Source organism: Sardina pilchardus, chromosome 19, assembly GCF_963854185.1.
Source record: "Sardina pilchardus chromosome 19, fSarPil1.1, whole genome shotgun sequence".
Classification (NCBI taxonomy): domain Eukaryota; kingdom Metazoa; phylum Chordata; class Actinopteri; order Clupeiformes; family Clupeidae; genus Sardina; species Sardina pilchardus.
In genome coordinates this window covers 29,619,623-29,635,257 of record NC_085012.1, presented here as the reverse complement: position 1 = coordinate 29,635,257, position 15,635 = coordinate 29,619,623, and the positions used below count along the sequence as shown (strand labels likewise).

Sequence of the window (15,635 nt, the reverse complement as noted above, 5' to 3'; positions counted from 1 at the left end):
GCTTCTGCTTTCCAGGGCCTCTCCAATGTCTTCCACTCACTACTCTCCCCCCACTGCATGGAAGAAGTGGAGATTCATATCAAGTATTATTTCTTTCTTGGAGGCCTTCATTTATGCAGTTTTATATTTAAAAAATAAAAATCTATATTTATGTCATAAAGTGCCATGCAGCATATCATTTCAATAATATTTTATTACACAACATGTTTCATAAAGACCTTTTGAATTATGAACAAACATGACAACACACTTAGTTAAACCACTCTTATTAATTCTGCATGTTAAAGTTAAACCTACAGTATACTTGGATCACTGGGGGAACTGTGATGCAATTAATGATCAGGCTCAGACGAAACTGTCAGGAGACCCAGAACTCTTTCTTCAAAGCAAACATCCTCACAGCACAATGAATAAATCAAACAAGGATATTAACTCAGGCCTCCTGCGTCCTTCTGCTCCCTCTCTCTCTCTCCTGCTCCCTCTCTCTCTCTCTCCTGCTCCCTCTCTCTCTCTCCTCTCTCTCTCACCCTCTCCTATCTCTTTCTCTCTCTCTTTCCTATCTCTCTCTCTCTCTCTCTCAGGCTCTCCCTCTGCTCTGCCTCTCTGTGGCTCGAAATAGTTCAAAGAAATCTTCAAAGTCTGAGGGGAAAAGCTTAAAATATTTTCTGATCATGAATTGCATCACATGCAGCCAAAAACACTGCATAATAATTGAGTGCATAAGTAAATCATTCATCGCCACCAGAGCCTCATCTATGCTGTTCTAATAGACATGAAAGGAAGCATTCATTTCAAGTTCTCCGTCTCTCACCCTATGTGGCTGGGGATGTGACCGTGTTGCTGACACAGCAGCCTGGGGCCTCAGAAGCCTTGTGGATCCTGGAGGGAGCTTGTCACTCCATCCTGCGTGGAGCAGGAGATGATTAGGCAGGAGGAGTGATAGGCTTCTCCTCCGCTCTTCCTAGCCTTGCCTTATGCTCCCTGTCTCTGCTCCCAACCTTCCTCTCTCCTGAATCAGGAGTGAAGAGCTGTGTGCAGCTGATGGGGTGATAAAGTCAGGGCCTTTTTTCTCTGTCACACTACCACTCTTTCAGGAGAGCCATACTCTCTGCTCCCTTGTCTAGCGTGGGATACCATGCAGGCTCTCTAGCAAGAGCCCTGGGTAAAAACCCTGGGTCGTGATTATCATGAGAAAGGTGTCTTTGGTGGACTGGTCAGAATGACTGATCAGTGCATCTGTTCTGTATTCATACCACTCCTAGTCGGCTGATTAATTCACTGCGAAAATGCTCTACTTGTCAACTAAGCTTTTACACAGTGACTGTTTGTTTATTTGTTTTTTTTCTTCTCTCTCTCTCTTTCTCTCTTTCTTTATTTATCCCTCTCTCGCTTTCAGTGGAGGAAGACACAGAGGAGAGTTCTCGTTCTGGCCGTGACTCTGTCTCCACGGCAACTGACCTCACCCTTGCACCTGGCTTTGGCACAGTTAGCCCAGACTCTCGGCAGGTCAACGGAAGCCGTCCGAAAGAAGACAAGAAGAAAGAGAAGGGTGGGAAAGAGAAGAAGAAGCCCGACCGAGACAAGGAGAAGGAGAAAAACAAAGCCAAGAAAGGGATGCTGAAGGGCCTGGGGGATATGTTCAGGTAGGAATTCTCTCTCTCACACACACACACACACACACACACACACACACACACACACACACACACACACACACACTCACACTCTCTAACTCTGTCACTTTCTCTATAATGAATTCAGGAAGCATAAGACTCATTTAGGAGCTAATGGCTGACCTTCACCTTGAACCTCTCTCTCTCTCCCTCTCTCTCTGTCTCTCTCTCTCTCGCTCTCTTTTTAACCTCTCTCTGTCTTTCTGTCTCTCTCTCTCTTTGTCTCTCTCTCCCTCTCTCTCTCTTGCTCTCTCTCCCTCTCTCTCCCTCTCTTTTTAACCTCTCTCTGTCTTTCTGTCTCTTTCTCTCTGTCTCTCTTTCTCATGCACTCTCTCTCTCTCTCCCTCTCTCTCCACTGATTATTTTTAATAAGGTAACATGTTTTATTCATGTGATGTGGCTGGCCCCAATCCGCTTCTCTCCTACCCCCAACGCATATACAACTGCACAGAACTTGTTTTTTCCCTCTTACCTGTTGCAGGATCAGGTAAGTTTGTGTTATTGCCTTTTCAGCTCAGGGTCAGTGCACAGTCAGTCTTACATACAGCATGAGGTCTGTGTAGAACAAACAACCTGACCACTCAGCCTGCACCGCTGAAGACACACGGGGCCTAATGTGTTGGTGAGATGTGCACTCTGTACCAGCGCAGGATGCCCTGTTGAATGAATCACATGACTCACTGGAACATCAGGAGTGTGTGTCCTAATGGAAGCCAATATTGTGAATGTGTATTTCTCTGCTGACATGTACTGTACTGTATGGCAATCATTTGCCTCCCTCACTAAGAGCTATAAATGGGAGCAGGCAGCTAGGCAACTGTCATGTGGAATGGCAGGGCTTGTCATACGTGCTTTGTTCCTCTCGTTGGCTGTGGCGGGTGGGGAGAGGGCAGGGGAGTTCAGGTCTCCTCTCCCCAGGGGGCCGCGCCACCAGGGGGTCCAGCTGCGATTTGGAGGGCTTAGCTAGGGTTGGTGCCGTCAGGCTAATTAAACAGAAACCTCCATTAATTATTTTGATTTGGTGTTCATTTGAATCCTGCATAAATTAGGCCACGTTTGTGTGACTCTTATCACATGCTAAGTTGTTTTGCTTTGGATTAGTGTAATGGGATTAGTAAGCGTATCGTGGCGCATGGCGCCATAATGAACAATAAAGATGACAAGTGTTTCCAGGTCATGTTTCAGAAACTCAGAGGTCGCTTATCTCTCTGCCATTTGTGTTTGGAGGGTGCTGTGCACCCTACTGTGCGAAAGCAACCTTAATAACCAACATACCACGTACAGTACACCCAAATAAAGCGCTCTCCTCTCATCAACACCACTGCCAGACTTTTACTTACGTGTTTGCGCACAGGTACTAACCAACATACTACAGGATACTGTTACGGGAAAATGTTAAATGCTAGGGGTATGAAGGATGCCGTAACTAAACTAAGGACAAAATGAGTAAACACAAACAAGGAAGCAATTGAATGAAATGACCAGTTTATTGATAAATCAAAATAAGAGTTCAAAGGAACAATAATAGAACTAAAGTAATGTTAGGCTCAGCCTATGGCAATGAAGACATGACAAACAGACAAACAAGCAGAAGCCCCCCGGGCTATAAAATGAGCATGTCCAGGTACCTCACCTGGACACCCCAGGCCACCAAGGCCACACAAAGGCAAATAACAGGCTTATGCCAAACCCGGCACACCCTGGCCACACTAGGCTAGGCTGTGCTACATCGTAGCCACTCAAACTTCCCCAACCGGAAGAGTAGTTGCCGCATTCGGCACACACTGCACACAATGACCACCAAGGCCACACGAAGACACTAAATAGGCTTGTGCCAAACCCGGCACACCCTGGCCACACTAGACCAGGCTGTGCTACATCGTAGCCACTCAAACTCCCCACTGGAAGAGTAGTTGCCGTGCTTGCACGCACCATAAACGTAAGACACAAAAACACTACACGCAGCCATCCACGGCTCTCACACAACCGTGGATGCTGGCGGGCTCAAAGGCACTGCTCTGATGCAGTCTTGGGTCTTTTAAAGGCTGACCAATAATCCGCCCCAAGCAGGAATCACTCAGGCAATCAGAGGTGGGCGTGGCCCTGAAATTGAACACAGCACACAAGACGGCCAGATCACACTAGGGGCGTAACAATACATACACAGTTATCCCATTTACGTTCACATTTGCAGTCAGCCATTTACATCCATTTGTATCCAGGCAGTTCTGTAGCTGTGGTATGCGTGTACCAGTGGTTGTGCCTGTTGTGCTGGAGTCCACTGGGCCAGGAGGCTCCTCTAGCGCTGCTGAACCCACACCCTGTTCCTAGCAAATCATCTGTCTTCATTACCACCAGGCACCACGCTCACCTGGACGCTTTAAAGCACGCTGTTGACATCCTCTGTCTACCTACTAGTGTTGTTTAACTCCGTGTGCTCACATGCATCATTCATTCTGCAGCATTCTGTGTTTTTTTCTCTCTCTTTCAATCAATTTTCAAAAGTTTTGCAAGATGGATGAGTGGGCAAGGGGTGGGGGAGCTGGTGCAAAAGTGGCCATCTTATGAGTGTGTGTGTGTAGAAGGTGTGTGTGTGTGGTTGTTCATTAAGCTGTAAAGTGGAAGCTGGCTCCCACTGGAGGTGTGTGGAGCTGCTGTCGTGGTGCTGTTCCCTTTCACACTCATTACACAGCGCGGCCCCCCGAGAGCTCCCATCACCAGCAGCACATCGCCATGGAGATCACACACTCTAGCCCACATATATCTGACAGGCCACGGGGGCCCTGCCAGCCTGAACACAAGCCGAGAGCCACACTCTCAATCCTAATCATATAAACACACACTCACGGACATACGGACGGACACACACACACACACACACACACACACACACACACACACACACACACCTGCACACTTACACATAGCCATGCAAACGGCACCCTGTGCTTCCTGTATGGTCTCATTTGTGCAGTGTGCGCCGTCCTCATCAGTATGGACCTAGCACCCTCACACTCTCTTCCACACTCACTTTCTCTCTCTGGGCGTCCGCACCTCATCCATGCGAGCACACACCTATGTGCAAGGGCAGCGAGTGGGAGAGACGGAGCTGGTCTCCCTGTGGAGGCTCGGGAGGGCGAGTTTGGCATACGCCATTTCAGCTCATCTGCATTCTGGACTAAACCCATCCTAAAGAACAGGCTAACAGGATATCGAATTCAAAGCCTTGACTGAGGCTGAATTCACATTCAAGCATGAATTACTGCTGAATTATATCTGTCCGTTTCAGCAATGCCTCCAAAATAAATAGCAATTTAAAGAGAAATTGTACAATTTGATTTGAAAGGAATGTTTCTTCATCCTCGTCTTTTAGTGTGAGATAACATTCTAATTTATAGTGTCATTCATGAAGTATTCTAGATATGAGTATTGTCTAGACTAGACCATATGACTAGGACTAGATCTACAGTAGGTTGAACTCTAAGATTATAGTGCATCGGTATGTCTGAGGATACCATCTTGAAAACATGAAATACATAGAACTGATGGGAAAGAAATAATGATTTGAAAAAAAGGTCCAAATCTGATGAAGCGGTTTAAGAAAAATAAATGAGAAAACGTGCTGCCCCCACATCTAAAAGAAAGGCCCCAGTGATAATGACACGCCCTCACAGGCTGTGCTCTGAGAGGTGCAAATGAAAGTGGCTCATGCCATCAGTGACCTCCTTCACAAAGCCATCATGTCCTAATGCAGTAGGGCCTCAATGGCCATGGAGAGGAGCAAGGAGAGGGATATAGGGAAACAACAAGAAAAACACCCACTGCCAAAAAAAAAGTCAGATCAGTGTTGGTGTGAAATGTCACAAATTCTCATGCTTTTGTGTGTGTGTGTGTGTGTGTGTGTGTGTGTGTGTGTGTGTCTGTGATTCTGTGCATCTGTGTGAGCTGAAGAGTTTAGATATGTAATGTGAGAGGCATGCAATCATTTGTTGGGGCTGATCAGGTTTGTTGACATCAAGAGTCCTCACACGCAGGGGATGTCTGAGCACGGCAGAGCAAGTCAGACAGGTACCTGAGTCCTTTGTGCTCTTGCTTTCCCTCTCACTTTATCATGTGTGTGCATGGGTGTGTGGATGTAGGTGTGTTTATCTGTGTGTGTGTGTGTGTGTGTGTGTGTGTGTGTGTGTATGTTTTTGAAAAATGGATGCACAGTGGAATGGAATGGGCTTTGCCTTTGTAGGACTTTTTGTCTCTGTCTGTTTGTGTGAGTGTGTGTGTGTGTGTGTGTGTGTGTGTGGGTTTGTGTGTTTACAGTACATACATGTGCACATCCCTTAGCTTTAGGGGGTGGCATAGCAGTGTGTGCTCCATCCTGCTGCTCAGTACTGGACTGAAGGGGGTGTGGGGTGAGCTCTGACTGAAGGGGATGCGGAGTGTGGGGTGAGCTCTGACTGAAAGGGGTGTGGGGTGGGGTGAGCTCTGACTGAAGGGGGTGTGGGGTGGGGTGAGCTCTGACTGGCTCATTGAGCTAGTGATGGAATAACTGAGTGCAACGGAGTGAACTGGGCCACATTAAAGACGAGAGGAAGGGTGTTTGTGCATGTTCATTTCTCTGTCTCTCTCTCTGTCTCTCTCTCTCTCTCTGTGTGTGTAAGTGAGAGAGAGAGAGAGAAAGAGAGAGAGTGAGCGTGTGAGTGTGTATACAGTATGTGTGTGTGTGCGTGTGATAGAGAGAGAGAGAGTGTGTGAGTGTGTATGTGTGTGTATGTGCATGTGTTTGGGTGACCACTGGAGCAGGGGGCTTTTTTCCTCAACATTGACCACATTTCATGGAATAGGCCACATAGGCCTTGCAGGGCCAAATCCATCCCCACACTTCCCCCTCCCCTCCCCACCCTCCCATTCCGGCCCACTACTCAGGAGAGGCCTCTTTAAGCCAAATGGCCCCCTTGTCCTTGCCAGCGTCTGCCCTTCAAGTCATGTCCCACTCATCCCCTAACATGAATCCCCCGCGCCCCACTACCAGTCTGATGGCTGGCACACGCCACCCTGTCATCTGAGTGCCAGCCTTGGGAAGACGGCTCCTCCCCCGGGCCCTGTGCTGTGCCTGAGGGGGATGGAGAGACAATGGCGAGTGTGAGATGGGAAGAGGCTACGGGTGAGAGAGGATCATCACGAATGCCTCTCATCTCTCACACATCCTATTTTTAGCTGCGCAGCAAGTGCGTGTAGGACCTGACTGCTGTGGTTGACGGAGGCAACTGGTTAGCGTGCATATGCTCCTAAGTTCATGCGTGTGTAGCGTGTGTGTAGCGTAGCGTGTGCTTATTTATAGCGCTCCACCGCCAGCATTCCATGTGAGGAAGTGCTTCTGAGTGAATGGAGGAGCCCTGCAGCACATGTGGAGGAAGCTCCAGCTACCCTTCATTAACACGTAATGTCACGTGCTAAGGCTTAGCGCTTTACACACACACATACTGTACACACACACACACACACACACACACACACACAAGGATAAATAAACACACACGATCAAAGACTTCAGTTAAGCATAACATTTGTGCTGACAGACAACAATGGCTTTAGGAAAGCATGCAAGAGCTAGCAATGCACATACTATACATAGCCACTTTTGGAAGATTAAAGCAACAGCTACTCTTTATAGTTTCTAAGTCATGTTTTATGCAGTTAGCTGTTTGTGTTACTCTCAAATAAATGCACGGAGCACCAATCATTCCGAGATGGTTCTTCTCACGTTGGCATGCTGGTGGATGTGCCAAATAGCATGTCATCAAATCACATACCATCCCAAACATAAGGCTTGTAATATTTGAACAGGTCTGTGTTTGAATGGGCAAAGCCCCATGATGAAATAATGACTTTATTAAGGCAAACAGCAGTGTTTAGTCTTGTACACACATAGCCTTTCTCTTGATCTCCCTTTGAAATAGCCCTCGTCCCAGGGGCCTCTGAGCCGTGAGCAGTGGGCGTGAGGGAGAGGGCAGCGGAGGGGTGAGCCATCTGAGCAGAGTGTCCAGCATGTGAGCCATCCTATTATCCCTCTGCCAATCACCCAGCCCCGTGCACCATGGGGCCATGCTGCTCACAAGCCCCCCCCCCACACACACACAGTGATCATGGAGGTGCACCAAGGCAACAAGGACCCCATATATGTGTGTGTGTGTGTGTGAGTGTGTGTGTGTGTGTGTGTGTTTATACAGTATCTACAGTTAAGCCCAAAATGATTAGCCCCCCTTATGAATTCAGACATAATCCTTTGTTTATACATGAAAATGACCATTTCCAAAAATGTGCCTAGTTTATATGATTACAGAAGCGCAAAAACAGTATGCCCACAAAGTTTGATGATCATTGTTTACTCATGCTCTGATTTGTGACAAGAAAAGCAAAAATTGACATGTTCAAAATTATTAGCCCCCAGACCATTAATAGTCAATAGTATAGCCTTTCTTTGCTTCAACTGACAACAACTTCTTTGAATAGTCTTTTACTAGGTTGGCACATATCTCTTAAGCACTCTTTAGCTCCAGCTCGTCCAAACTGCATGGTTTTCTTGTATGGACTCTTGCTTTAAGCACGTGCCACAGATTCTCAATGGGGTTGAGGTCTGGTCTCTGTGTAGGCTATTCCAGCACCTTGATTTTGGTATCCTTTAGGGCGTTTTAGACCACTTTTCACTATGCTTTGGGTTATTATCATGCTGAAAGACCTGGTGGTGACCTAAGCCTAGACTAAGAGCAGGCGTCTTGATGTTATCCCTCAAAAGGTCAACATAATCTTTCTTTTTCATGATCCCATGCACCCAAACAAGGCTCCCTGTGCCTGAGACAGCAACACAGCCCCATAACATGATGCTCCTACCACCATGCTTCACTGTGGGAACTGTATTTTTATGGTTGTAGGCCTTCCCTTTTTTCGCCAAACATAGGCAACATCCATGTGCCCAAACAGCTCCAGTTTAATGTCATCAGACCAAAGGACAGTTTTCCAAAAGTCATTTTTAGCTTTTAAATGTGCACAGGCAAAGTTCAGTCTGACTTTGAAGCACCCCTTTTGGAGTAATGGGTTTTTTCTCAGCCGATGACCTTGGAGGCCTCCACAACAAAAATCCCTCGCTACTGTCTTCCTCAAGACTTTAACCCCAGAGGTCTCAAGGTCAGCAACTATCATTTTGGCAGATGTGCAGGGTTGCTTGCTAACATCCCTGATGATTTTTCTCTCTAGATTGAGATATTTAGCATTTTCATCCACACTTAGGTTTGTTATGCACAAACTTGGAACTCTTTGTACTTTGTAATGATGCCTTGCACGGCTGTTCTACAGACTGTGAAGCATCTAGAGATTACAGTGTAGTCTTTCTCCATATTATAGGCCTCAATGATGTTCTTTCTGAGGTCCAGACAGATTTCCTTTATCTTCAGTATGCCTGTAAAGGCAGTCCCCTCTCAGACAGGTGTTCCAAGTGCCTGTAGGCCTGTTCCTTGAAGTCTTTAGGTAAACAATCAATGCTGGTTGGGTGTTCAGGTGTTGTCTGGACATTAACTGACTGCAAAGGTGTGGCTTGAAAGGTGACAGGTTGGTCGTGTGTGTTTAAAAGCAAAAAAATCACATGGGGGCTATTAATTTTGACCACTCCACTTTTCACACAATTTGAGATTAAGCATTCCTAATAATATATTAACACTCCAAAATGCACCAGATTCTACATAATAACACTGGCGAATGTTTGATTTTTAAAATTTGATCAGGGATGAAAAATTTAGGGAGAATTTTAGAGTAATGTTCCAAAATTTCAGGAGGGCTAATAATTTTGGGCTTAACTGTATATGAATGTACTGTCTGTACGTATGTATGTACTGCTTTAATGGATGGATGTTATTGTGGATGCTTGCATTAATTGTTGATAGGTGGGGGCAGCACAAAGGTGTTAAGGCCTTGTCATTTTGAGTTTGTCTGGGCTGAGTGCTCGAGATTAGATTATATGCTGAGCCAGCGTGACTTGGCCTAAGTTAAACATGGCTCAGACCCCATAGGGGGTGGTGGTGGTGGGGCGGGGGGGCTCTGTCCAGCCTCCCTCTTTGGCCACTCGATGCAAATATGATGGGGCACCTCTGGATAGCCGTCACACCAGGCAGTGGTAATTGCATTTAGGGAAGATTGCATCGTGCCGAGCCTGCGAGCCCCCTGGGCCCTTGAGGACGACGAGGAGAGGGAATGGGGAAGTTCAGAGCTTAATTGAATCTGAAATCTTGTTGAAAATGAAACGCGATCCACCGTCACGATCAGTGCAGCCGAGACGCATCGAACAGGCCCGGAATGTGGCTCAAATCCCTGAAGTGCCCTGACATGTTGGTGCAGCAGATTCGTGTAAGCTTATTGTGCCCCTTTGTAGTCTGTTTTGAAGTGTGCATGTGTATAACAGATGTATTTCTGAGCAGGTCTAATATGACTCGATCACTACCAAACTGGGCCACGCTCATTAAGTAGCTCAACTTCACTGTTTGATCGGTTTGATCTAGACTCTACTCCGTTAAGGGCAGGACTCATGCACAGATGCTTTGTTCGCAGTTGGTGGATAATTACGTTTCCACATCTTGCCATACAGATTCATACACACAGACACACACATCACACACACACAGGCCTGTAGAATTTTGCATTTCTTAGCTTGTAAGGACTTTTCCAAAGTAGATGAATAGTCCCGTAGCATTTATGCACCGGTACTGTTCTGAAGCGTGTGTGTAAAATGTCAGGGCTATTTTGCACCGCTGCATTTTGCTTTGTGTGTGCCCAAAGCCAGACGTCCCAGAAGCCCACTGTGGTAATTATGTTTCTGATCAGCAGACTTCTCTCCCTGACTTCAGCGCCGCTTTGTAGTCGGGCTTTTGAGGATGTCAAGTTCTTTTGATCAGCTGCAGCACAAAGTCTATTCATTTTCGTCATCCTCAGGAGAGAGAAATTGAACTAATGAAAGACATGAATCAATTCTCTCTCTTTCTGTGTCTCACAGAAGAGTATGGTAAACCAAGTCATGTTTGAGTGACTCAAAAGAAACCAGTAATAAAGGTGCAGTGTAGACATTGGAGTGGTCACCCTTGTCACTGGCCAGTATTTCCTTCATAAGCAGCTGAAACACAATTCTCAAAATGATACCAAATGATAAGCTAGGGTGTTCATATACTCCATTCTCATTTTGACCACCAGACTGAATGAACATGAAAACAGACAGAAGCAATAAATGACTTGACTGAAAGCATGCCATTAAAACAGCCTAGAGAAATCTCAACGGTGAATGCTCTCTTTTACATGTGAATGATCTGTGTGGTAAAGGTTGTTGGTGTGTGTACCTTACCTTCATAAGCGCACACCTGACCTGTCTCCTCCCCTTATCTTTGGGCTGATTTGTGGAGAGATCTCTTGGACACAGGCATCTGTCTGACCAAGTGCCCACAGAGAGGGATGAAGGGCCCTCTATGCGTTTTTCTCATAAGCCAGGTGTTATTCTATCTTTTATAGTATTTGATAATGGAAATCTCTCTCTTTCTCTCTCTCCCTCTCTCTCTGTCTGTCTGTCTGTCTCTCTGTCTGTCTGTCTGTCTGTCTGTCTGTCTGTCTGTCTGTCTGTCTGTCGGCCTGCCTATCAGGGATGAGCAGAAGGTCTGAAATGTCAGAGCGTAAATAGCAGACAGAGCATCGCCACTAATCTCCCTTCCTCTACACACGCGCGCCCACACACACACACACTCTCTCACACACACACACACAGACCCCATCATGATGTTGAGCAACTGATCCATATTGGCAGTGTCAGTGGGCTGGAGGGTTGTTTTTTTACCTCCACTGACTAACAAGCTGAGGAGCGAGGCGAGGCGAGGCAGAGAGAGTGTTAATATCGGCGCTCGTCCTGCCGTCTCATCTCCATGTCCTTCCACCTATCCTTCAGTCTCCTCCCCCACCTCCCCCCACCTCCTCCTCCTCCACCACCTCCTCCTCCCCCGCCCCACCACTCCCCCCAGTGCTGCCCTTGAGATTCACTCTGGCAGACAGGAGGAGCTCTCTTGTCTCCCTCTGCATTCTGTGAGTTTGTATGTCACGGATCAAGGGTTCAGGTATCTTTTCCCTTGATGCCTAAAATGGGATTGTGTGTGTGTGTGCGTGTGTGTTGTGTACGAACTGCTGTCTGTTTGTGTACGTGTGTTTGTGTGTGGGTGTGTGTGTCTGTCTGTTTGTCAGTCAGTCTGTCTGTGTCTGTCAGCGTGTGTCTGGAGTATGGGTTTGCATGCATGTGTTTGTATACCATTGCATGGCAGTAATTCTGGCCTCTCCTCAAAATGTCTACATGTGTCCTAGATGGTCTGTCTGTAATGTGGGTGACACATGATATTGCACCTCACTGATCTGGTGTATATCCAAGTTTTTATGTTTGAAAGGTACTTTTTACTTTTGGTGGTCATTGTGGGGATGTGCACTTTATGATTTCTCTGTGTGTGTGTGCATGTACGAGTGTGTGTGTGTGTGTGTGCATGTGTGTGTGTGTGCGTGCGTGCGCGTGCGTGCGTGCGTGTGTGTATGTGAGTGACAGAGAGAGAGGGTGTGTGAGCTAGAGAGAGACAGGATGAGAAAAGGCACTAGTGATCAAACCCAAGCCATTAAGTATGCAGGCAGTGCTGGCATATCTAGGTCACATCCTGTGGCACCTTCATCCCCCATGAGCCCCTCCTCTGTCCTTCATCTGTGTCTGCTGTGACAGGAGTGACTGCAGCCTGCTCTGCCATAGAGGTCGGGGGGGTCAGGATTAGCGCCATGTTCTGTCACTGTTGCTGTTGATATGCATTTTCATAGTATAAATGTTATTAGAGCAAAGCAGGGTAGGCTGTTCTATTGAAATCTCATATGTGCCTTCTGTTCCACAATGTGTTTCCCTCTTAGCTCCTTTTCCCTCCCTGGCTCCCCATTGATTTCAAGAAGCAGTAGGGATCAATCTTTTTAGTACTGACTGACTGAGCATGTGTGTGTTTGTGTGTGTCAGTGTCCTCCTGAATACGGCAGTGCTGTTATGGCATTGTCCACATTGCTAACATTGTAGAGCTATGAAACAGATTTCTAAATGTATCCAGTAATATTTACACTGGAATGAGCCAATTCAATCACGAGTGTGGAAAAGCCCGACTTCAAAGTTGTCTCCCCGCCCATGTGGGCCCACTACGGACTCCCAGCAAGTGGCGCCAGGTGATTTATTAGAAACATTAAATGCAATCATGTTCTGCTCTTTTTCTCCGTCATTGGTGCAGATGTATGGCGTCGTGAAATATGGCGAGCCAGCCAGGCTCTAGCCGCTATTGTGACACCTTGCTTGTTAGCTCTCAGACGTGGCAGCCTGTAAACAGCTGCTATATTTCTCAGGCTAATTGGGCTGATGGTGATTTAGCAGTGAGGGGCCTCCCGTGCGCGCGTCCCCCGGGGGAGGTGGGGAGGTGGGGAGGTGGTGGAGGTGGGCGTCTCCTGGGTCGTGTGTCAGCCCGTGGCCTCAGTCCTATGGTCCTCTACTCATGCTCCTATGGCTCTGGCTTAAAGGGGAGTATCCATTTAACTGGCCCCATTGTCTAGGGGGTTCATTCTTTTTTTGTTGTTGTTCAATAAATCCAAACTCATGCAATTTGACACTAGTTGTCATTATGGAAGTATTTGTTGTGATGACAGCCTGTTATTTAACACTTTAAAGGTTTTTCTAGGCTACCATCTAGCTTCTGTCCCAGGCTCTTCTCCTGTAGCCGTAGCAAAGTACTTCCTTATTTGCATTTATCCCAAATAAATCACTCCATACTCTATAGCAGTTATAAAGAAAACACATACATTGATTTAAAAATGTTTAGTGTCTGTGAGCATGTCAGTATGCATCCCTTTGTTTGACTTTGTTTTTGTTTGAACTGATCAGACTGCTAGTGTATGGATAAAATGTTCCACCATTGAGGGCTTGGTCAAATGGGAGTAGCCATCAGCAGTCAGGACATAGAAAGCTAGCAGCTAGTGAAAAAGGTTTATCTTTCTCAGAATTGTAACTGTTTCCCTGGAAACCTGCTCGGTTCTTCAATCCATTAGAACATTTTGGCAAATTGCATAATTGCTAAGGAGGAAATATTAATGGTCATTTCATTTTCTGACTACGTAAAACAAATCCACTTTGCAATGTTCTTTTTAAGGTAATGTCAAAATACACTGTAATGTACTGCCCTGAGACTATTGGTGATGCATAGTAAGCATATGGACATAAGCATTTAGACGAAACACTAGCCATTTGCAGAATAGTCCTACACATTTTTCAGTCATTTAGTGCTTTTCACATCTATACTACAAGTAGCAATCAGTGTGTGCTCATTTTAATGAGACCTGGAAAGAGGCACTTAAGGATTATCTAAGCAAAGGTGGCACAGCCTTAGTGAATACTGGACACATAACCTACAGAAACCCACACATTAACCAAAAACATGTTGGTATTCTTATATTTTATTTTGTTTCCATTTGGCACACATTCTTCTCCAAAGAAAATTTAGATTAACAGAAAGCTATTTATGTATGCAATGAATGCTTGTCTCTTTGGGAAGAGAGTCAACAACTAGGCTGTCACTGTTCCATAAATGATGTGCATATGTAGCACCGTGCTTGGATCAGCCAGAGGTGAGAGGAAAGGTGTTCTTGGAAGGAAGCAAGGCAAACAAAAATAACTCATTGTTTCCTCTCTTGCCAGGTGAAATGTTGTGACAAACTGCTGTCAAAGTGTCTTTTAGCGAGATGTACTTTAGATGGAGAAAAAAGAAACCATGGGTGTCTGTCAGGGTGACTGGAGGGAGAGAGAACGGGGAGAAAGAGAGGGGGAGAGAGATTGATTCTCTACAGGACAACCGATTTTGCTGAAAGCCCTTCGGAGTAATTCCATGAATATATTCATTCAGGCCAGATCTCGTCTGGTAACCAGCGCTAGCTCACCATGGCGAGCAGCAGGTCTCATTCACTGTTCATTCCTCATATTATTGTCACAAGCCATGAAAAAGAGTGAGCACGGGTGTCCGTCTGTCTGGGGCCTCTTTTATTTTCCTCTCCCCCCTCCATACTTCTGCCAGTTTGTCTTAAACTGAGAAATCTCCCAGTCTTAAACTTACACACACACACACACACACACACACGCACACACACACGCACACACACACACCCTGTCCTGTCGGGAGCAATATAGTGGGAATTGGGTTGAGCGTAAACGACCGACACCAACCGTCACTTGCTCTCCCGAGGTGATGCTGCGCTGCGTGTGTGAGGTTGCTACGGAGACGCTAGGCGCACACGCGCTTCTGTGTTTTTTTATTTTAAAGGTTTGACAGTGAAAATGCTGACTGACGTTAGAAGCCCCGGATAATGAGATCCGCAGGGACGCAGAGAGGGGGAGAAGTAATCGCCGGGTGGTTGTATATAGCATGAGCAAGAGCCTGACACTACTGTGCACTCCCTATTCTGACCCAGGGCCCTGCTGAGGTAGTCAGGGAAACTAGTGGCTGTAGCAATGGCAACCAAAGCAGAGATCAGCTTCCACTATGGCTATGACGCTGATGCTGTTCTTTCTAGCAGCGGGCTAATAGCAGCTAGGTGTGAATCACTGTCTCTGTGTCATGCCCCACTGTGTCACCTATGCATTCACTATCTCTCTCAGTCACTCGGTCTCTCCTCAACGGCTCTCATCCTGTCTCTTAGTGTTCCAGTCTCTCTTTATCCCTCTGTCTGGTCCCCTCTCTTCTCCATGTCCTCATTACGGTTCTGCTCAATATATCTCTCTGTAGCTATGCTCTGAATCTCTCATTGCCCTGAGGTGCTCAGCCCTGGTATTCAGCACCACGAGAGGCACAGAGGACAGATCCAACTATCTCTCTCTCCTACTAACAAGATGTTATT

At 46.5% G+C, this 15,635-nt stretch overlaps 1 protein-coding gene across 7 annotated transcripts in view; it reads left to right on the top strand.

The window, feature by feature from the left end:
• pard3aa (par-3 family cell polarity regulator alpha, a) overlaps nt 1-15,635 on the top strand; it is a 279,690-nt gene that overhangs the window by 177,899 nt on the left and 86,156 nt on the right. For all 7 annotated transcript variants that reach the window (XM_062520692.1, XM_062520695.1, XM_062520694.1 and 4 more), the window contains one exon: nt 1,397-1,643. In XM_062520692.1, the coding sequence (XP_062376676.1) occupies nt 1,397-1,643 (247 nt within the window). The remainder of the gene's footprint in view (nt 1-1,396; nt 1,644-15,635) is intronic.